Source organism: Squalius cephalus, assembly GCF_949319135.1.
Source record: "Squalius cephalus genome assembly, chromosome: 6".
NCBI lineage: Eukaryota > Metazoa > Chordata > Actinopteri > Cypriniformes > Leuciscidae > Squalius > Squalius cephalus.
Window position 1 is genome coordinate 37,846,934 of NC_137127.1, and position 22,440 is coordinate 37,869,373.

Here is a 22,440-nt window from a genome sequence, read left to right on the forward strand (position 1 = left end):
ATATATATATATTCTCCCTGACGGAATGTATAAAATGCAGTTGACACCAACAAGCTTTCAACATATGATATAATGGTATAATTAAGAAAAAAAAAATCAATTCACACATGCATAAATGATAATTTCACACCTTAAACCGTGTCAAGCTTCAGCACTAAAAATACTAGCTCTATTATATATGTGTGTGTGTGTGTGTGTGTGTGTGTGTGTGTGTGTGTGTGTGTGTGTGTGTGTGTGTGTCTATACATCAAATACTGCATGGTCTTCTCAGGCTAAGATGAATCCATGACCCTGAATCAAAGACCGATAGTTGCATTTGTGTCTTCATCTAGTCAAAGCCATGCCCACCACACAAAACACAAACACACACAAAACCGAAGAACTAAATACACAGACAAAAAGAAAATCAAACCTTTAACTATATAGATTGTATTGCAGTTTTACTAAACAGTACAAATACTGTTAGATTTGTAGATTTTTCTGAATAGAAATTCAAAGAATTCTCTACACAACTAATGAATTCAAGATAACAACAACAACAAAAATTTGATTAAAGCAACAAAATCAACAGCAAGCATTCGCAGCAGCAAAAGCTGGCCGTTTTCCTATGAAGTAACTAAAAGTAACTCACTACATCTCAAATATACATTGGATCCAAAAATAAGCACTGCAGTTTGTGCAATGCAGTACATTGATGCCTATCTATGCATGAAATAATACACCAGTGTGTATATACATTACACACAAACACACACACACTCACACAAAAAGAATGCAAGGACTGATTTGAATTGCAAGTGCTGCAGTCCAGGACACGTACACATACAAACACATTGTATACACACAGAGAGAGTGTAGTAGAACAAACAACTGCCGATATATATAAGGCACTATGGCTGGGGACAACAATGCAGCGAGCCTCTCGACACATAAAGAGCCCCTATAGGCTTCTCTCTGATCAACATCATGCAACACATGCAGAATGTGATGAACGACTCTTTTAGGAGACTCCATTCCAAACGACACCAAAGACACTGAGAAAAGTACAAATACTTGGAACGCAAGAAACACGGCAAGTGGACACATTTTATCAGTTGTGAACACCACACTGGGCTGTCTTTACAAACAAAGATGTGTTGTATACAAGGTAAAGGCAATGTATAAAAATAAGTTGACGATCACATGATTTTGGACACCATCCATTGTTGATATTCATTAGAGGAGCGCTCAAATCTGAAGATCTGAAAATCCGATAAGGTGATCAAATGTGCAAAACAGTTTTTTTTCTTATTTATCCAATCTCTTGCTTCTCAACCGTGCACTTTCTTTATCTACATGCTAAAGACTTTCCAAACGTTTCCTTTTTAAAGCTAATTTTAATTGCACTCAAGTCTGTGTGATTCAGAGAAATTGCTTCCTTTCTTTCTTGTGCCATGGCTTCGGGTGATTTCTACAGAGAGCCTGGCATCATGCCTGCCATAGGGTTGCAGAGCGAGTCTCTAGATGTAAGGGTATTGGTTTAGTTTGGTGGGACTGAGGGGGAACCCTGCGTATGCGGGTGATGCGATGAAGGAGTGTGGTGGGAACAGGGGCTTGAATTGGCCTTGAGGGTGGAGGGTGGGTGAGGGTAAGAGGCGGTTGAGCCCCACAGTGACCTGGTGCACGAGGTGGCCTGCCGGATGGGAGAGGCCATATGCCGTTTGAAAGACGTGATTCCGTGTGGACCCAGGAGAAGCCAAGAGGTGGGCCATGGGGGCATTTGTCACCAGGGGGCCTGAAGGGGGGTAGGACAGTAAAGTTGGCTGGGTATGAGGGTGGATGCCCAGGTGTGATTGAGGAGGGTGGGCTGTGTGGGTGGGACTAGCATGAGGCAGAGTGAAGGTGTGGCCATGTATGGTGGGCGGGATGAAGGCTTGAGGGCGGCGGTGGCTGTAGTTGCCATTCCACTCCTGGTGGGATGAGCCATAATGCTGGACCTAAAGCATGCACCAATCAGTTTATTCCAAGAAAGAACAAATGGCAATCATGTCATAACTAAGACTGGGTTGTTGTAAGTAAGGACGCACCAATATGGAAGCCAATCAGCCAATAATTATTTTTGTTATAGCCGAGAACAGCCATATTTTGTTTTAAAGGGGTCATGACATGAGAAATTAAATTGTCCTTAATCGTTTGAGAGGTCTGTGTACCATTAAAACATCCTGCAAGTGTCACAGCCTTAAAATGCCAGTACAAAAATCAGTGACGATGTCTACAGTGGATACCGTATACAGATGCCCGTTCAATTTGTGGTTTAATCCACATGCTTTAGCTACTCCCGACAGCAGGACAAATAGAAGAGTAAAAGAAAATTCGCTTTGATACATCCGGTTTAAACAGCGAGTTAGTGTCTGTACAGCCGTCAGAAGAACACCAGCGTCAGGAACAAGTGGATGGTTTATTTTTAACTTTGTGTGCAAAAACTTATCATCATCATTATAAGTGAACCTCAAGGAACATAATAAAATAATAATAATAAAATACATGTCATGACCCATTTAATAAATATTAAAATTAGAATTTTTCCAAATAAATTTTAAAATAAAAATAAAATAATTGATAAAATTAATATACATATACACACACACACACACACACACACACATATATATAAACATACATTTTGAGATCTGATAAAGATTATAATTTAACAATATTATTTTGCCATTTATTTTTTTCATATTGTTTACATTGCTTCTACTTAAAATAATTGTGGCAGTAAAATTTGTGGCAAAATTCATGCTCCATGTCAAATTTTGCTCCATCTCAATTTTTTGAACACAAATTCGATTCAGACATCTCAGCTTTTTATTTATTTTTTATCTATTATTTGCGTTAGTACATAGTAGTGGTATCTAAATATAATATCTGACTTTACAACAACCAATAAAATAAGAAGTGCAGCAGGTTTGAAAAACAGGTGAGGTGGAACTGACCTGTCCAAAGGAGAGCTGCTGTTGAGAGTGCTGCAGGGGTGGGAAAGCCTGTGTGGTCTTCCGTTGATGATTCACCAGTAATGTTGAGTAAGGCGGCTGCCTGTTGGAACCACTGCGGCCTTTAGGTGGGCATGATGGCTCTATAACTACAATGGAAGAAAGAGCAGGAAAAAGTAGCAATCACTACTTGAAAACCTCATAAAATAGTGCTAGATAGGTTTACACTTCTTGCAAAAGGGATTCAGAACAACAAATGGCAAAATTAAAAAGAAATTCCAAAAAAAGAAAAAAGAAACCACATCAAACTTGCCCTGTTTTCTTATATTTACATCAGATGCATTAGCTTGGAGTAAACCTAATATTTAAAAATAGAAAATGAATTTGAAGCTAAACTTCTGCTGCTTCAAACTAGAGCTGCTTGTCTCCATTATGAGTTGCAGGTAATTTGAAATTCAGTCAAACATTTTTCACCTGTCTGTCTTTTGCAGGGGTGCACGATTCAGAAAATGTCACGATTCGATTTCGATTTTTAGGCTCAAGATTCGATTCAAAATCGATTTTCGATTCAAAATCGATTCTCGATTCAAAAAAACGATTCACAGTATGTAAATGTTAGGGGTGGGAATCTTTAGTCACCTCACGATCCGATCCAATTCCAGAATGATTCTTTATCTACTCCTCCCCCCTCCCCTCCCTATTAATTCATTAGTTTACATAGGTAATTAAGTACTTTTTTTTAAAAATTACAAATAAAATTTTTTTTTTAAAACAGTTGTATGTTAAGAATTTTAAACTAATATAACTTCAAAACATACAAGTAAGTAGCAAATAATAAAGAGGAGCATAGAAACATAAACAAACAAGTAGTGCTTTAAGTAGCCTATTTAAGATTATCTGAACGTTTTCCATTCAAGAACTGTGAGTGATTTTTCTTCATCTTTACTGTTGTTTTTTTACTATGACATCATAGACTGCGAGAGATCTATTAAGCTGCATTCACGCACGGATCTCTTCTGAAATATAAGTAAAGTGTTTTTTCCTGTCCGTTTAATCCCTTAAGACATAACTGGCTGTGTTTACGTTAATTTTGCACAAGTATATTAAACCACTTATACGGAGTCGCACAGCCGCATACGCGAGCAATCTACACAAACAAAGCGCGCGTCAGCATTTGAAATTGAAAGCAGCCTTCTGTTAGTGAGGTTCATATTTTAAATATACAAGTCCACTGCATTCCAAACCACATAAATGATGACTTCGTAGAGCATTTGTAAGGAAAATACCGAAAGGCGAGACAGCACGCTTCAAGTGTAACGTAACATCAAACAAAGCGCGCGTCTCTCACAGCGCATCCTGTGCAATGAAGCCTGTGAATGTCCTAGTAATTCGCTCCAACCTTTCCGAACTTATGAAAGATTATTTTACGGAAAGTTTGATTGGTGTATGTACAGTATGTGTGTGAGGAATTGGAAGAAAGCAGATTACGGGTGTTTCTAAAGCAAACTCAGCGTCATCGCATATCTGGTTAAAAACTAAGCTCAGAATCGATTCTGAGATCCAGAATCGTTGGAGAGAGAATCGCGATGCATCGATGAATCGTTTTTTTCTCCCACCCCTAGTCTTTTGCTTGACACTCACAAACAATTTTTTTTTTTTTACCAAGTATATAATTTTTTTCACACAATATGAATTTGAACTGGGTTTGTCAGTGATGTACTTTGAAAGGTTTGGTGGGATTGGTTACCTTTTCGGCCCATCAGCTCATTATTCTGAACCCGCATGGGCGGCACCACCATGGTGCGGATGGGCAGCTTGGCAGACTCGGTCTCTGTAGTTCCATTGGCTTTGCAATTCTGGTTGTTGTCATTAATATAGGTGGCCTCCAGGAAGGGGCTGTCAGCTCGACTGGAGGACACCGATGCAGGCGAGCCATCCACCGTATCACATCCACTTTCACGCTCATCATCTGACATACTGAACACAGACCAAATCAATCACTCTCAGACACAAAAAAGAGCAAAGAACATACTCACAGATAAACAGTGCTCAGAATGGAACACTATGCACTGATTAAACAACAACAACAACAACACAAGTATGTGGAACTATGCAGTACGCGACAAACATTCTATAAAATGCGACATTGTCACATGGCCTCTTTACTTTACATGTTTAATTTAGTGAGTAACTAAATCTACTTATCACAAAAATAAGGATATCATGTCATTTAGTTCGCAATTAGTGATTTCGTATTTAACAATATTTAATCACTATTAATTTAAAAAAAATCTGAATCATCAATCTGCTAGATAAAAAAAAAAATTAAAAAAATTAATATAAATTTTTATAAATATATATATTTGAGGCAGTTTGGTCTCTTTCATTATCATTTTTGCCCAAGTTAATTTCAAGGAAAGTCCTCAACTTGGAAAAAATAAATAAATAAAATGTCAAAATTATGCCAAAATGCCTGTTTTGTCAAGTATCCTCATAAGCAGTCTTAAATTAGTTAAATAAAGTTTTAAATGAACAAAGAGTTATGAAAATGTGATGCATCAGATCCGTGTTGTGCGGTAGGTCTTAAAGTGACAGTAGCCCAATAAACCGGCTGCTGTCTGTCATTAATAATCAAAGAACAACCGAAAAAGAGACTCTTGACTGAATATTTTTATTTTATTTATTTTATTTAACCTTTATTTAACCAGAAAAGAGCTCTCTGAGATTAAAAATCTCTTTCACAGGAGTGTCCTGGCCAAAATGTGCAGCATGTTATGAATAACGCATGTTCACGCAACATCTGCTCTCAAGTCAACACAACACTCATGTATCGTTCTTAACCCTTTGATGCGTACACCGGTGTGATCAGTCTAGGCTGGTCCCTGAAGTGTACGATCACACAGGTGTAATTAGAGACAGACGTGCTCAGCGCTAGTCATATATCACTATTCAGTGTTATCAACCACATAATGTTTATTTTAGGTTTCAGACATTTAAATACACATAAGTACTAGCAAAACAATACATTCATAGTTTGTAAAATACACAACGTCTATGGAATCGGCTATAATAATCCTTTCTATTATACATTGATGACGTGTTTTAAATTGTATAGGTAACAATAACGTTTACTCTATTCTTCTCCCAGTTCACCAGTCACTTTCTTTCATGTATTTCGGGAGAAGTTGGTGAATTTACGTGATGTAAATCTGACAGATCCAATTCTCTGAATTGCGGTGCAAACTAAAATGGTGGCGCCCATCACACGTTATAGATCAGCTAACATTATCATTATAAAGATTTTTAAATAAAAAAAAAACATTCGCTTACACGCATTTGAGAATCAGAATATCAGATAGTTCATGATATAGTTAACAAGTTTGTGAATATTTTGAATAAAAAGGGAAAAACAAAATAAAAGCAAAACATCTGTCATACAGCACTATTGTGGCTGCGGTGTGTCACGTGACAAGATTGACGTGTAGCCATGGAAATAATAAGGTGATACCATCTAAAACAAATGTCGCCTTAAACTCACGCTGGGGGCTCAGCTAGAATATTTTAAACTTACGTACGAAAGGGTTTACTTTGGGCTCAAATCCTCATTCTGACCGTAGTAAAGTGTGTGCATGAAATACGGACCTGTTGCGTCTCTTGCAGGGGGAGGAGCTGGACTGCTCTGAAGCTGATGAACTGGTACTAAGGGTTGAATCGGGACTGCTCAGGGAACACACCCGCTCCATATTGAGGGTGCTCTTACATGCCTCACACTCCGGACTACCTTTACACCTGAAACACAGAGGGTGCACACACTCTAACACTGCCTTTACAAGCCATTTATCACATGTATAGCTCAGCTACATTGCAACCATCCCTCTAATGATTTGTACTGAAAATTTAAGCCTCAATTTCTCAAATTCAGCTGAGGTTTTCCAAATATAACATAGCTCCATATCCAAGCCATGCTGAAATGTTCTCTTCTTCACCCTATCATCCTGTCTCCTTCCTTCCATGGTACACTGAAAGAGAGATGATGCATGGCCAGAAGTATGTGGACAAGTTTCCAGTAATTCAGTGTGTAAAAAACTTCAAAGCTTACTTCCACCTTGTGCTCCATTAGATTTTTTTTTGTTTTTTTGAGCAACATAAGGGCGAGCAAATTCTGACTGATTTTTTTTTTTTTTGGGTGAACAAACCCTTTAAAACTTCTAGATATGTATTAGACGGGTAACTTACTCTAGTGAATGTTTCTGAGAGTCCGGCCCCTCCTCATCTGTGCCACTGCTGATACTGATGACGCTGCCAGCAGGACTCGGAGAGTCAGCGATCACAATGGTCTGCCTCTGCTTCTGAGACACAGTCGATTCCTCGTACTCTTGTTTTGCCTTACAGTATGCAGGCTCCTCCTCTGGCACCGGCTCTGACTCCGTCTCTACTACACATTCTGCTGCCTCTTCCTCTGTGTTTTTGGCACCTTCTACCATCTTTGGGGACTGGCATGATGAGTTTTGGGAATTGGTTCTGTGCATGAAGTTGTTACTTCTACGTGGGATAATAATGATGAATTAGATAGGTAGGCATGACAAGAATGTAATAACCGATATCAACTACTTTTGAGCTTGCTGATAACCACGTGTAGCAAACAAAACACAGTGGCAAATGTTTGATCAACCCAATCAAGACATGTATAAATATATATCCAACAGAATGGAATGCAAAGTGTGTCACTTCAATTTATTAAATTAATTTGAAAATAAAAAAATAAACAAATAACTTACCAATAATCTGACTTTTGGGTCTGGAATCTTCACTAACATTTACCAAAAGTAAATTCTATTTTAAAAGTTGCATGTAAAATGATTATTTAAACAACTATTGATTCATTTCTTTATTTAAACGATTATTTATTGATGTATTTTTGTTTAATTTCTTTATATTTGAAAATAAACAAACATTTCACTGTTTTAATTTGCTTTAAGAAATTGACCAATAAAAAAACATATCTGAAAAATGCTGATTAATGAATACAAGTGTACTGTTCATCAAAATGGTGTCCAAAAAATTCAATGGTATTTATTTAACATTATAATGCAATTATAATTTTTAAACATTTAGAAAAATGTATCCATTTATTGGTCAATTTGTAGTGATTATTATTTTCTGATTTTTTAAATCAGTAAAATTCATGATTGTGTTTTGAACAACGTTTACCTTTGCAATTTAAAAGTTAAAAATGATCAGTTAAAAGTTAAAGCTATTTAAAAAGTTATGTTTTATCATAACACTTAACAACAATTTTATATAGAAGCATAACACTGGCAAAGTTCAGTTTGAAATGTAATATGTAAAATAGCAATATAATCCTGAACTTGAATATATTTCCAATACCATATTTGCAACATAAATTGGTGCAAAATGAAAATTTAATAATGGATTTTTTTTAATTACACTAGATTTAACATTATCAATTTCCATTTACAGACCATTTTGTTTTTTAATAGTGTAATAAATTTGATAATAATTTATTTCTTTTTACTTGAAAAGGGAATAAATAATATATATATATTTTTTTTTTACCAAAACATTTATTAATGTTGATGTTTTGTCATGGGCCTAAAAAAATGAATAAATAAAATAATTATTGCATTATTTTTTATATTTAACTGCATATTTACACATAAAAAAAAAAAAATCAATTAACTGGATTTTTTATGTTTTAATGAATTGATTTATAATCAGTTCCTTTTTTGTTTTCAAGTGGCACTCCTAGCCCTCCATACACTGACAGCATGTCCAGATATGGTATGTGGATTAACCTGTTTGAAGATGGTTTATTTCTCTTGTTAGCAGCTGGCTGTGGCCACACCACATGAGCTATTCCTATGCTGATAGGCTGGTGAGCTGACATGGCCATTGGGTTTGTTAACAGCGGCTGGTGGGGCATCATGGAGCTGTAATGGTTGCCATGGGAATGAACTTTCCTGCAAAAGATGGGAGAGAAACAAAGCATTTCAGTGTGGAGGAAAGTATGCAAAGAAAGATGACTCACACAAGAGCTTGAACCATGTTTTAATACTGGAACAAATAAATAAAGCAGTGCAAGTACAATGACAGAGAGGCTTGTTTCACCCACCCCCATTCTGCTAGTCTCTGTGGACCTGCCACTGTGTCTGAGGCCAATGTTGCTGCTGAAGGGGCCACCTGAGGCCAAGTGGGCACCAGGATCTGCTGAGGACGATTTGACCACGCCTGCTGTAAAAAAAAAGCATGCTAACTTCCTGACATGGATAAAATAACTCAAAATGTGTCCTTGTCTCCTCCTCAAAGTAGCATTTAAAAACTAAAGGGATGGTTCACCCAAAAATGAACATTCTGTCATTAATTACTCCAAACCCGTACCACAAATTAATCTTCGGAACACAAATTAAGAACTTTCAGTCCCTCCCTTGATGCAACTACCACTTTCAGGCCACAGAAAGATAGTAAATGCATCATTAAAGTAATCCATTTGACTCCAGTGGTTTAACCTCAATTTTATCAAGTGACACGAGTGCTTTGTTTGCGCAAAAACCCCCCACAACTTACCACTTTATTTACAAAATATTCATCTCCAACGCTCATTCACGAGAGCACCACAACGCATGCGTGTTGTGTTGATGCGAGAGCAGACGTTGTTGCATTAACGTGCGTCGGAGCTTAATATTTATATAATAAAGTAGTAAATTATGTTTTTTTTGTGTCACATGGATTACTTTAACCCTCTGGGGTCTGAGGTGTTTTCTGGGTCCTGGGTTTCTGGATCCAATGATCATTTCTACAAATATGCCACCAAAAATACGACCTAAGGAGCTTTATGACACTCTCTCCCAATACAGTAATATTTTCAGTCAGAAAAACATAGGAAGCTCTCGAAAAACGTTGCTTTATTTTATGACATATGCAGAGCTAAATATGGATATCATCCGGTATAAAGAGACGAGACGAGAGGTACTGACAGATAAAATAAAAACATGATTGTGATAGCCTTTATGATTTGTCTGATTTCTTCAAGCGGTCATATTTACCATGTTTACTCTGGTAATGGTTAACGCGCAGTCCTTTGCATCGCATATATTTTTGCCTTATACCGTACAGTGATCAGAATCCACATCTGATCACAAACAGAAGGTATTCAAACATGAGAGTGTGTTTTGAGCTAAAATGATTTTAAAAGTCTTTAATGCTAATGTTAGCTGGTATATGGAATCAACCACGGTGCTGACGTCTCTCGACTCAGGTAAACTCCTCTGTTCGTAACCACTCCTCAAGCCTGAGTTGGCCCGCTTTGGACCAAGGTATTGGTCGGGCCAGAAAACCCTGGACGTTGGCCCAGAGGAAGCTCTGACGAGGCCCGATCAAGCCCCGGAAGTGACAGTGGAAACGTGACTGGCCCTGGCACGCACTAGCACGCCCGCTTTTGGCCCGACAGTCGAAACGCGGTTAATGGAGGGACAGAAAGCTCTCAGATTTCATCAAAAATATCTTCATTTGTGTTTTGAAGATGAACGAATGTCTTACAGGTTTGGAACTACAAGAGGATGAGTAATTAATGACAATTTTTATTTTTGTGTAAACTAACCCTTAAATACACTGATAATACACTTTAATACACTTTTTGTGTGTCCAGTAACCATGTCAATAAAATGTATGCAAACAATAAATTAAGTAAGTTACTTTTCCTTTAAGCGCGATATTAAAGGTGCTCTAAGCAATGTCACACGTTCTTTAGGCTGAAACATTTTGTCACATACAGCAAACATCTCCTCACTATCCGCTAGCTCAGTGATTCCCAACCCCCGGTCCCCGGACCGGTGCCGGTCCGTGGACCCGTTAGTACCGGGCCTTGAAATATTCCCAGAATAATGTTTTTTTTTTTTTTTTTTCTTTTTTTATAATAATAATAATAATAATAATAATTTTCTTTTTTATATGCTTTTTTAAGTGCTATGACGTCATGTTATTTAATCCAAAACCTAAACAATAAATAGATTAAAATGTGTTTCTTTGAGCGCCTTGCGACTGCTTAGCAACGCATCATATCTGAACGGACTGCAAAAAAGCGAGCAGCACCTGAAGTGACAGGGAAGTGGAGAGATGAGCGGGCCGCAATATTTTTTTCAATGGCTAATTTCATTGCGGACAGTTCTGGTAAAAGGAAAGGCGATGACCAACTCGAAAATAGCGAGAGAGAAAAAGTCACGCTTCATAAATACGATACCTCATACATTAGGTATGGATTTATGACAACAGGCGATTCCGTGGCGCCAAATCCGTTGTGTATTATTTGTGGTGAAAAACTGTAAGCTGGTTTTCGTTCATATTTGTAAAGCAGACCTTTTTAAATTTCGTTTTATTGTATCCTGGAATTTGTGTGCATTGTTTTGGATGCATATGTTTTTTATGGATGCTCAGGAAGAACAGCTTGTCTTGTGCACAGCTACAAATATAGTAATATCAATAAGCAGTTCATGCTCACATTAAAATAGTTTTGTTCTCATTGGTCTGATTTGGTATTTTTTGTTAAAGGTTAAAGTTTAATCTCTAATTTTATACTTTAAAAATGATTGGCTGAAATCACTAAGTTATGTGTTTGCTATTGTATTCTGAAACTGTCTGATTGTTGAAACTGGCACTTATTTTCATACAATTAGCCTTTGTTGTCACCTGTTGGTGTGTGAAAACACTAAGTTGCTGTTGAAGTGATTGTCTTTAGTGGTTCTGGAGAGATTTGACAGGTGAAATGGACTGGTATTTTCATACAATTTGCCATTACTGCCACCTGCTAGTGAGTGAGTGCTGTGTGAGTTGCTTTTGAAGTAGACCTAATTGTATGGCAGTAAAGGGAAATATTTTGTGAACCGGTCTGAAAGTTTAAAAAGATTGGAATATTCATACAAGTAGCCTTTGTTGCCATCTAGTTCATTATGCAAATAAATGATAGGCTGTTACTGTTTTACACAGTGATATGTTCCAAACGATGCATCTTAAAATTGACAACTGGTCCCTGGAATTTTTTTTATGAATATGCTGGTCCCTGGCACAAAAAAGGTTGGGAACCCCTGCGCTAGCTGACTGTACACACTGTAAAAAAAAAAGTGGTCTATGTAGACAGCCCAGGCTCCACAAACGGCAACAAAAACAATCTGGGCCAACCTGCACCACTAAACATAACAAACAGTGTTCCAGCCAATAATCGACAAGAATGATTTGGGGGTGGGGGTTGGGGGGTTAGTGCGCATGCACATGAAGGGGGGTGTGGGGAGTGGAGGAGAGAGAAACATGAGAGGGAAGTTAGCTAGAGGAGAGATGTCCTAGACAACGACAACGACTAACGTTAGAATTATATTCTCTTGACTTTTGATATGGCCATCACACGACCAAAGAGTCAACGTTCCGATGAACAAATAGCAAAGAAGAGGGAAAAAGTAGAAGGAACGCGCAAAATCCCATAGGATGAGGAGGAGGGAGGGTCGAGCTAGCCTCTGTTTTGTTTGACAATACTTCGAACGTCAACAAGAAGTGACATCACCCAACATCGCTTAAAGCACCTTTAAACAACTGATTAAGTGGAAGAGTGTAAATATTGATAAAAGTTTGTTTGTAACTATTTATCGATCAATCTGTATTTGTGTTTACCTGTGTAATGACCCCTGGTCTGATCTGTAGAGGCTGGATGGCAGAGGCTTGTGTCACCAGTGGTACTGTGCTCTCCATGCGCACAGAGAATCCCACTGGCTTATTTGGGTTAGGTGGGAGACCTGTGACATGAGGCAGGGTTATTATTGTTAACTAAAACAATAAAAAATATGTTAATTATTTTCATTTAGTTTAAGCTGAAGTACTCAAACTATAGACAACATGTGTGACCCGTGCAGGCTAAATGAGTCGAAATGAGCCAAAAAAAAAAATGTTCTTGTTATTTTCACATTCTTGATGTATGATTTGTTTTAATCAGACAATGAATAAGCTACAGAAGCTATTGAAGTCGATAGAGTCAGCAAAGTCAATTGAGAAAAATCTAGTTAAAGTTTTCTGAAGGTTCCAAAACAAACCCAAAAAATCCAAAAACACATAGCAACCATACCATAAAATTTGGCACACACCAAGTTAAAACCCATATCTATTGGGAAAATATATGTTAAACTTTATTGAAAATATTTATATAGAGAATATTTAACATTGTTACTAACTGATTTTTCTGCTTAGCAGTCAGTTTGAGAACCGTACCACTGGTTAAGGGCTACCCATGTAGTAAAAGCATGCAACAAAATATCAACAACAACAATAAATTGGCCATGTTAAGTTAAAAAAAAAAAAAAAAAAAAAAAAAATTCTGTGAAAGAATTTATGATTTTTCTTGCATGGAAATGTGGCCAGATTAATAGTGATAAACACAGCTAGCTAAGTTCATCTTAATACTCAGTCATGACAGTTTCATATCATGTCCATGCTGGGAAGCTAGCGATTAATCGACTTATTGAACGTCGATTAAGCAAGGTCATGTGCATGCGTGCTGCTCAACCACGAAACACGTAAAAGCAGACAAGTAAAAAAAGCGAGCATGCCGGAGTTATGTTTGGGACCATTATACGTTAACACTCTGGGGTCTAAGGTGTTTTTGGGGTCCTTGAGATGTTTTGACATGCCCTGACATTTGTGCTTTTTTCAGTTGCTTATAAACATATTAATGGCAAATGTGTAATTACACTCTATTTAGCACAAACAGGGCTACCACAATATGCGAGCAACATACATGTTTGTATTTTTGAGAGAATAATGTTCATGCATGGTTATTGAAAAAAATAAAAATGAAAGTTTCTGAAATAAGGCCACAAAACACATACTGAATATGTGTCTACAAGACTTTTGACTAATGGATGTTGTCGCCAAGAGTTTTTGCTTCAAAATTATCTGAAAATCACCCTGCCTAATCATTCACATATAACAATACATTGATTTAAACTTTGTAAGACACATTTTGTTTGGAAAGGTAATATGCGTGGGGGTGTGAATGATCATGAATAATGCTGTGATTGACACCCGAGAAGACAATGACCCATATAACGAGCTGCATAATGAGCCTTTCATTCAGGTGTGTCACTGAACCACAAGAAAGAATGTGAGGACTTATTTTGTATGCATGCAAACTGTATAATATCCATTGTAAACATTTCTAGTAACTATGCAGTTAATTCTCATACTGTATTTTCAGAAAGTTTTAGAATATATCCTCTCCTCAAATGTGTCACTAATAAAAAATAATAATAATAAATAATTTAATGAGAAGGCTTATGTTGACCTATTAAGATGTTGCTTACATCTACTAGCTTGTAAATATTTTTTTTGCTATTTTATTAAAAAGTTTTCACATGTAAATCAACAATTACAATTTTAACAATATTTCAAGTGTAATCTTTGTAAAAAGTATACATTTTATCATATGTACTTCAAAGTTAAGGATTCATTAGTTTGAATATTGGAACAAACACTATAATAACATCTTAGTTGATAATTCAATATACCTACTTTATTTTTGACAAAACATCACATACTATATATTTAACATATGAGCAGAAATTGGCGAACAAAAGCTTATTTGATGTGACAGTGGTCTTTTTTACAGTAAATACTTAATCTATCCAAAACTAATCAACGAAATCTTGTCTAAACATTCATATTTCGTCTGTAACATATCGTTTTTATGATATATTAGCATATAAATGCTAATTTGCAGTTTAATACCTTGCTTATGCACAGATGCAAGCTGTTCTGTAGTAAACAACAGCACGCAATCTATGCAATTCATTCACACACAGACACGCGATTCATATTTTACAGACACTAAATATTGCATATCGCGATTAGAAAAAAGCACTTAAGAATAAAGAACTTACTATACACAATCCTCGGCTGGATCCGTTGCTCCTCGAAGTAAAACTAACCAGCACTTCTGTGGTAAGTTTCCCAGGATTATTATTACGATAGTATTCCTCACAGCGTCGCAAGACGACCTTAAGTACACAAGTCTGATTAAACTTGATGTGTTTTATCTAGCTGATGTGGGCGTTGACATGTTTGCATGGATTGTCTCATATCATTTGCGTTTGAATAGCGCACGCTCTCCGTGGGCGTGTTCACATTAGCAGATAATTAGCTGAAATGAGAATGACTGACATCTCTCTCTTTTCATACAGATTACATAAACTGAGAATATTTGTTTTTTATATAAATTACTTCATTTAAAAGAAGAGAATTCAAGCTGTTTGCCTGTGTGCCTGTATGCCTGTGTGACTGAATATTCGCTGAGTTACAGTTCATTTTCAGACGTGTTTCAGAATGGATTTCACTGCCAGAGAGAAGGCAGAACTCTCATCATGTTTATTTTTCTTTATTTGGCAAAAAGCTCAACACTTTGTTTTTATTGTGAGTATAAACAAAAAAATAGACAGTTAACAGGATCGAATGATGTATAACACTTATATGTAAGATCAAAATCAACAGAGTATTTTGAGTCTCTTTTGCACCGATAAGAAAAAAAGCAAGCTGAACCCAGGGGGTTAAAATGCTTAAGTTACACCTTCATGACTACATGTTTGCATGTGCATTTGCAGCCTTGTTGTTTTGTGCAAATGTAAGTTGAAATTTTGTGTTTATTTTGTGTAGGGCTATATCTGATTTATATCATGTAGGATGCATTTGGTTAAGAATTAATGCGGTAGTAAAACACACTGGTGGTCAACTTCAGCGCATGCAGCTCAAACAGCAATGCACAACTAATAATAACTATGATTAGGACTGTCATATTATATAAAATTATAATGAAAACACTATTGTAATAAATCGTTGTGAATTCATTGGGTTTAGTTGCCGTGTTGTTCCAGGAAGAGAACAACACACACTCTGACTAGCAGGCATCTGAGGCGGCGTTGGCGACACTTTGTATTAGTTGTTATTTTTGATTATTAAACAAGTAATTTAATTAAATAATTAATCACATACACTCATTTTACAATCCTACTAGCCCTTTATTTTAGACTAAAAACATAGGAACATAGCATTTTGAGTAGCATTTGCAGACCTTGTCATGCTGTTGGCTACATGCCACGAATATTGCAGTATTAAGGCTAACTAACTATTCATCTATTAATTGACGCTCGATCATGGGAATTTGTGTAAATTTACATCCCTAGTCCATGCCCAACAATTATTCAAGTTTGCAACATTAATATCCACAATCAACTTTTTTAGGTGGTGGCACATTATCACTGAAGTTGTCATTTATAAATTGAGCAAAATGTTCCATTTCTATTACTCCAACAAAATTCGCCAAACGCATTGCATTTAAGCATTAGCCACCGACTGAGCACTCTCACTATCATCCATTTCCATTACAAAACATGCATAGATCTACGAAATAGTTTACTTTTCGTGTTTTCAGAGGATGGACGCTTCCATGATACCACAATGCGCCACCACGCGGGGTGTTTTGATTAATCACTGAAGGTGTTATTGTGGCTGGTTTTGTTTACATCAGCATGAGTTTGAAAATCACATTCATTGGTTAAGACTCATGACATCAAGAATTCGATATGAATATTCACAAAGTTGGAATGCTGCACTTTTCCGACATGCTTGGATACCAAACTTGTGCTAAGGGGAAGCACCAGTCGTCGAGAAAAACAGCATTTTTTTTCATGAATTATTCAAATAAAAGAAAGATTTAGGAAGGTACACCTCTCAGAAAACATACACAAAGATAATTTTAGATGTTTAATTGCTATTTGGATCATTGGGATTGCTAGACGAGGGCTTAATAAACGTATTTTTCTGAAAACCTCAAATGCAACAAAAATTGACGTTTTACTTTTTTTTGCCGGTAGCTTGTAATAAGTCTATGCACCTTTCAACCCATTTTTCCAGCACAGGTTACAAAGACAAAAAAAAGATAAAAATATTAACAAAAACTAAATTAGTACATCAATGTTACTAAAATAATACTGACATGAAGACAAATGACAAAACAGAAACAAATAAATGGTAAATTATAGTATCATTATACTGTTAAACATTGTGGTTGATCTAACATTAGCTTGAATCTGATGACTGAAGGTACCTTGAATGGTTGGGGGACAGAGAATAAGCGCCTGCTGGAAAGAGTCACCAAACTGAGCACTTCCTGTCTGGAGAGGGATTCCAGGATGCATCACTGATGGGGCAGATGAGGCTAAAGCCTACAGAAAGAGAAGAGAAAGAAAAAAAACACAATATACAGTCTGAATGACAAAGATTAAATGGGTCATATGCAGTTGCACTTAAATTTAGAGTCCTCTTATGCATGTACATACTGTGTAATCACTATGTAATCACTGGGTAAAAACTATGTACTAATCCTAAACCTAACCTTAACCAATGAAGTGACTTTATATTACTCAGTACATTCTTGCGTACACTGAAAGTGCATATACTGTAAAATAAATTGCAACTTCATTCCATAGTTTTAATTTTTTTCCTCAAAGTTTCAGCAAATGTTTCTGTGGACACACATTAAAGTGAATTAATGTCCAGTAATGTCCAATAGAGGGCGACACAGTATTAATAGACAGGACATCAGTTATGCCCTGATGAAACTATTTGACATTACATAATTTTTGTACATACTACAAGACCTAAAAATATTTAAATACAAATACAAAAAGCTTCCCGCTCAAAAGTTGACATGCTTGGTTCTTAATATTATGAGAGAATCATACAATTACAAATGGCTGCAAGCAGTCACTAATGTAAAAGGAAGAAACAACTTTTGAACAGGATAATTTGTTATAAAGTTATTTTTTTTAATGATGTCATTATTTTGCTATATACAGTTGTGATCTAAATTATTCAAACCCCATTGCAAATCAGGTTTACTGGCTAAATGTACAGACTTTCAGCTGTTTGCAATTAACAAATCAAACAAAATAATTGAAATGGCTCAACATAACAAATGTTTCAAGTGGTTTACCCAAACTCAACTGAAAATGCAACTTTTAATGACTTAAGAAGTCTCAAAATGGTTCAACCCCCTAAATAGAATCCCGCACAACAGCACAAATCTGCAAAACAGTTGTTGTCTCATGCCACTAACCAAGGGCTTAATTAGCTGCACCAGGTTTGCTTGAGCTAGAACACATGAAATATCTAAATTGGCTAGGTTTGTTGAGTGTCACGTTTGACTGCATGTTAGAAATATGGCCAAGTCAAAAGTATGGTCCAAAAAGTTGAGAAGATATCATTGTCCTTCACAAACAAGGAACAGGATACAAAAGGATAGCGAAGGCACTAAATGTTCCTAGTATAGAGACACCGTTGGAACCATAGTTCTCAAGTTCAAAGATAAAGGAACAGTGGTTATAATAACTAGATGGGGCAGAAAAAGAAAGCCATCAATGGCTGCAACCAGAATTCTGAGAAGGCAGGTTCAGAAAAACCCTCGAGTGATGGCCTTCTGCAGAAGTGAAGACCTGCAGCAAAACTTGGTGGATGCTCTGGGGCTGCTTTGCATCATCTGGCACTGGAAACCTGCAGCGTGTGGAAGGCAATATGGATTCATTGAAGTATCAAGAAATCCTAGGAGAAAACAGCATGCGGTCGGTGAGGAAGCTGAAGCTTGGGCATCATTGGACCTTCCAACAGGACAATGATCCAAAGCATACCTCAAATTCCACCAAGGCTCGGTTGCAGAAGAAGACCTGGAAGATTCTACAGTGGTCATCACAGTCACCTGACTTGAACCCCGTAGAAAATCTCTGGTGGGATTTGCAGAAGGCGGTTTCAGCACACAAACCCAAGGATATTACTGAACTGGAGGCCATTGCTCATGAGGAATGGACTAAGATTCCTCAGAAACGCTGTCGGAAGCTGGTGTCAAGTTATCTCATTTGCAGCAGGTCATAACAGCAAAATAGATTACAACTGTACTTAAAGCATAACACTACAGGCAAAACCCCTGTTTTTTTCAAGCACTGGATAATGCTGAGATTTTAGTCTATTTTGCAGCCATAACTTGTCTTCATTCAGACCAGTGGAAAGAAAACATCTAAAATACACATTTAAGTGTTTATTTATTTATCTATATATTTCAATTACAATACAATGTTTTCTCTGCACCGAGTCAGAAATCTCCACTTTAGCACTTGCATACACCAAACATTTCATTTTTATTCCCATCAGGTATTATTTTTTTGTTTGTTTTTTACAAAGGGGTTTGTTAATATATAATGTTATCCCTAAAATTATGGTGATTTTTTTTCCTAGTGGTTAATAGAATTTTAGTGATAAAAAAGAGATATCATAAATCCCCTGTTAAATCTAATATGTCAACAAAACGAAACAATTTTGAACCGGGCTTTATCAATGTCCAGATTTCTGTTCAGGAATTGAATGCAAATTAGTGCATTTTAATTAGATAATGCCTCCATTGCATATTTAAACACCAGATTTCAGATTTGTAATACAAAACAATTGACTTAATGTAGTGTAATTAATCAACTGTGGAAAGTATGGTGATATCTATTAGTTAACATGTTTGTTTACCCTATTCACCTGTAGGGTCTTGAATAATAATTTTAATATAAATTATTAATTATATTATATTATATTATATTACAAACCCATTCATATTATATTATAAACCCATTCATATACACATTCACAGGCCTTTGGATCAAAGTTCACACACTCCTGAGCAACATAGCCATAACTCCAGGGTACAGAATAACTAAAAAAAGTGTGTTAGCAGTGTGAACGTGATCAAAGAGTGTGAACGTAACCAGGTCAACTCCTTCAGTAGCAACACAATCAATGTTCTTCTTTTCCAGCTAACTGTAAACAGCTGACTGTATTTACATCTTTTAATTCAATTTACCAGTTTTCAAAACTGAAAGTTACAAAAGTCAAGCCACATTATGTCGTAAAAAGCCACATTACGTCTCATCTTAGGTCAGTTTGGTGTGGGCAGAAAGTTTTTCTGCCGTGTCTCTCCTTGGAAACCAAATGTCCTTTCCATGTTGCCATGATGTCAGCGATGTTGCCGTGACAACGACAATAAGGGATCAAATTTGTGAGATATAAGAAAGACCAGAATTCAGAACTGACAAGAGTAATTTATATGGACAGCATTAAAGACTACAACAACACATACTACTTTACTGCTTGCACAAAATCTTGTTTCTGAAAGCCTGTTTTTAGGAAGAAAGCTTATATTGGCCACGTACACACTGCAGCTAAATTTGGTAGTCAGTTCACCTTTTAGTACTTAATTCTGTTCCGAATTTACTCCCCAAAAATGCAGGTATCTCAACAGCATTTACAAAAATTATATGTAGTGTGTACGGAACCGAACTGAACAACTAGTTGGTAATGCCATCCGACTAGAGATATGAAAGATGACAGTTGAAAGATACATCTCTGATGCATGTTAAAATATATGTATTATCGTCTATGTATTTATGGCCTGTATGTGTGGTGCAAGAAATCACAGGGAAAGCGGTACGAGCCTGACTCATTCGTGCTGCCAGATCCAAGCCTATCAGCGAACAAGAACAAGGCCATCAAAAACAAGCCGGGACAGTCACATATTTCAGCTCTATTTTTAGTGTCCAGGCTTATTATGAAAAAAAAAGTCCCATATTTCTAAATTGTCTTTGCTAGGTGATGATAAAAGCGAGTAGTAGTCTTCTGAAAAGCGAGAATAGCCTAATCAAAGGTAACCAATCTCGTCATATTTTGGAGAACAAAATTACCATCCGATCACAATTCGTTATTGATTAACTTTCAGTTAGTGAAGGCGGGATATTAGAGAGTGCGGAGGATATCAGGTAAGACGCGAAGATGTCAAAGATACATGTGTACATTTAACGAGGATCTTCAAAAAGAGTTTATCAAGTTATTATGCACAGTAAGTTGTGAAAAAAAAGAACTCGATGCATCGTGCTGAATGACACACACCAGAAACGCTCTCTTCGACAGCACACAATGCCGAATTCAGTTCTCTTTGCACTTAAATGGTCAAATACAGACAGACACATTATGTGGATTATCTCACGTAAAAACAATCGGTTATGGCTTAAATGAAAGCAAACAGCTTGGTGAAAACTGAATATAGGTGTCAGTATATTATATTCAAGCATTTGGTCTTGACAGGTATATTAGGCCGCTGTCACTTGATGTTAATAAAACAACAAAAGATGTTAAATAAATGTATACATGTTAAATAAACCTGACTGTACCTGAAAAACTGTACCTCTTTTTTATAACTAATATAACATAACCATATGATATATATCGTTATCAAGAAATAAAATTGCTCATATCTTGAAATAAGTTTTTGGTCATATTGCCCCCTCATATCTTGAAATATGTTTTGGGTCATATTGCCCACTCCTACTGGATGCTGCTACACAATAATTTAAGGAATTAATTTAATTAAAAAGTCATTTAGAATTAAACATTAAGTTACTTGCGGCTAATTAATTAGAATTAAATAAAATCATGTGATCAAACGTAACGGTTTTATAATTTTAGTCCTGTTGGATTGCTTTCCATCAGTAAATATGACAACTCCCATCATTCCATACTCCATCACGCAGTCAAGCTATGCCTTTGTTATTGTTTTGAATATGCAACCTCTAACAGTGAAAATTACATACTGCGCCTTTAAGCATAAACAAAACACAATGCCTCTGCCGACCTTGCTTTAGTTAAAATTGCTGAACAAAATGAGTCTTTTGTCACTGTAATATTTCTTTGGTCAGAATAGTGGATACCGAATACGTGAGACGCCAGAACGGTGTCAATCATCGCAGTTTTGGGAGCGAGTCGTGTTCTGTACACATATGGAACGATAATTTAGGGGACCCACTCCTGCATTTAAATGCGGTTGTCACTCCTGAAATTTACAGTGTGTACATGGCCATTGAGGCTTGCTATGACTGTAGTGAGGCAGCGTGTGTGCTGTGACAGTCCTGTTTTGACAGCCTGTCATCACCTGCGCTGAATGGAGCATGTCATCCAGAATGAGTCAACGTGACTCTTCACATGTTAAAAAAACATAAAAGGCAAGAAACAGAAGTCACAATGAAGGAACAAAGTGACAGGAGTGCAAGACAGAGCAAAAGGAAGAAACTAAAGGATAGATGATGTAATATTGTATCTGTCGGACAAATGATCCAGCGCATGAAAATGAAACGGTGTGCAAACCATACTAGCAATCATAGAGATAAAAATAAAATAAAATAAAAAATAAAATAATCTCAGTGCATTTTTTTTATTTAAAGCAAGTTTTGCTCCTGCGAAACACTAGATTTACATTTACATGTATTACACATTAACTATATTTATTTTATATTTTATTAAAAAAACAAACATACTTTTGTGTTTGGACTATGAGATG

General features: G+C 36.5%; 1 protein-coding gene across 1 annotated transcript in view; it reads right to left on the reverse strand.

Moving 5' to 3' along the window:
* The window catches only part of hipk3b (homeodomain interacting protein kinase 3b), a 75,894-nt gene continuing 53,454 nt past the window's right edge, over positions 1 to 22,440 (reverse strand). The window contains exons 8-16 of the mRNA XM_079874252.1: positions 17,125 to 17,242; positions 12,648 to 12,769; positions 9,106 to 9,224; positions 8,789 to 8,953; positions 7,209 to 7,514; positions 6,615 to 6,761; positions 4,720 to 4,949; positions 2,976 to 3,121; positions 1 to 1,976 (exon numbers count right to left, since the gene is read on the reverse strand). Of these exons, the coding sequence (XP_079730378.1) occupies positions 1,500 to 1,976; positions 2,976 to 3,121; positions 4,720 to 4,949; positions 6,615 to 6,761; positions 7,209 to 7,514; positions 8,789 to 8,953; positions 9,106 to 9,224; positions 12,648 to 12,769; positions 17,125 to 17,242 (1,830 nt within the window). The 3' untranslated portion in view covers positions 1 to 1,499. The remainder of the gene's footprint in view (positions 1,977 to 2,975; positions 3,122 to 4,719; positions 4,950 to 6,614; positions 6,762 to 7,208; positions 7,515 to 8,788; positions 8,954 to 9,105; positions 9,225 to 12,647; positions 12,770 to 17,124; positions 17,243 to 22,440) is intronic.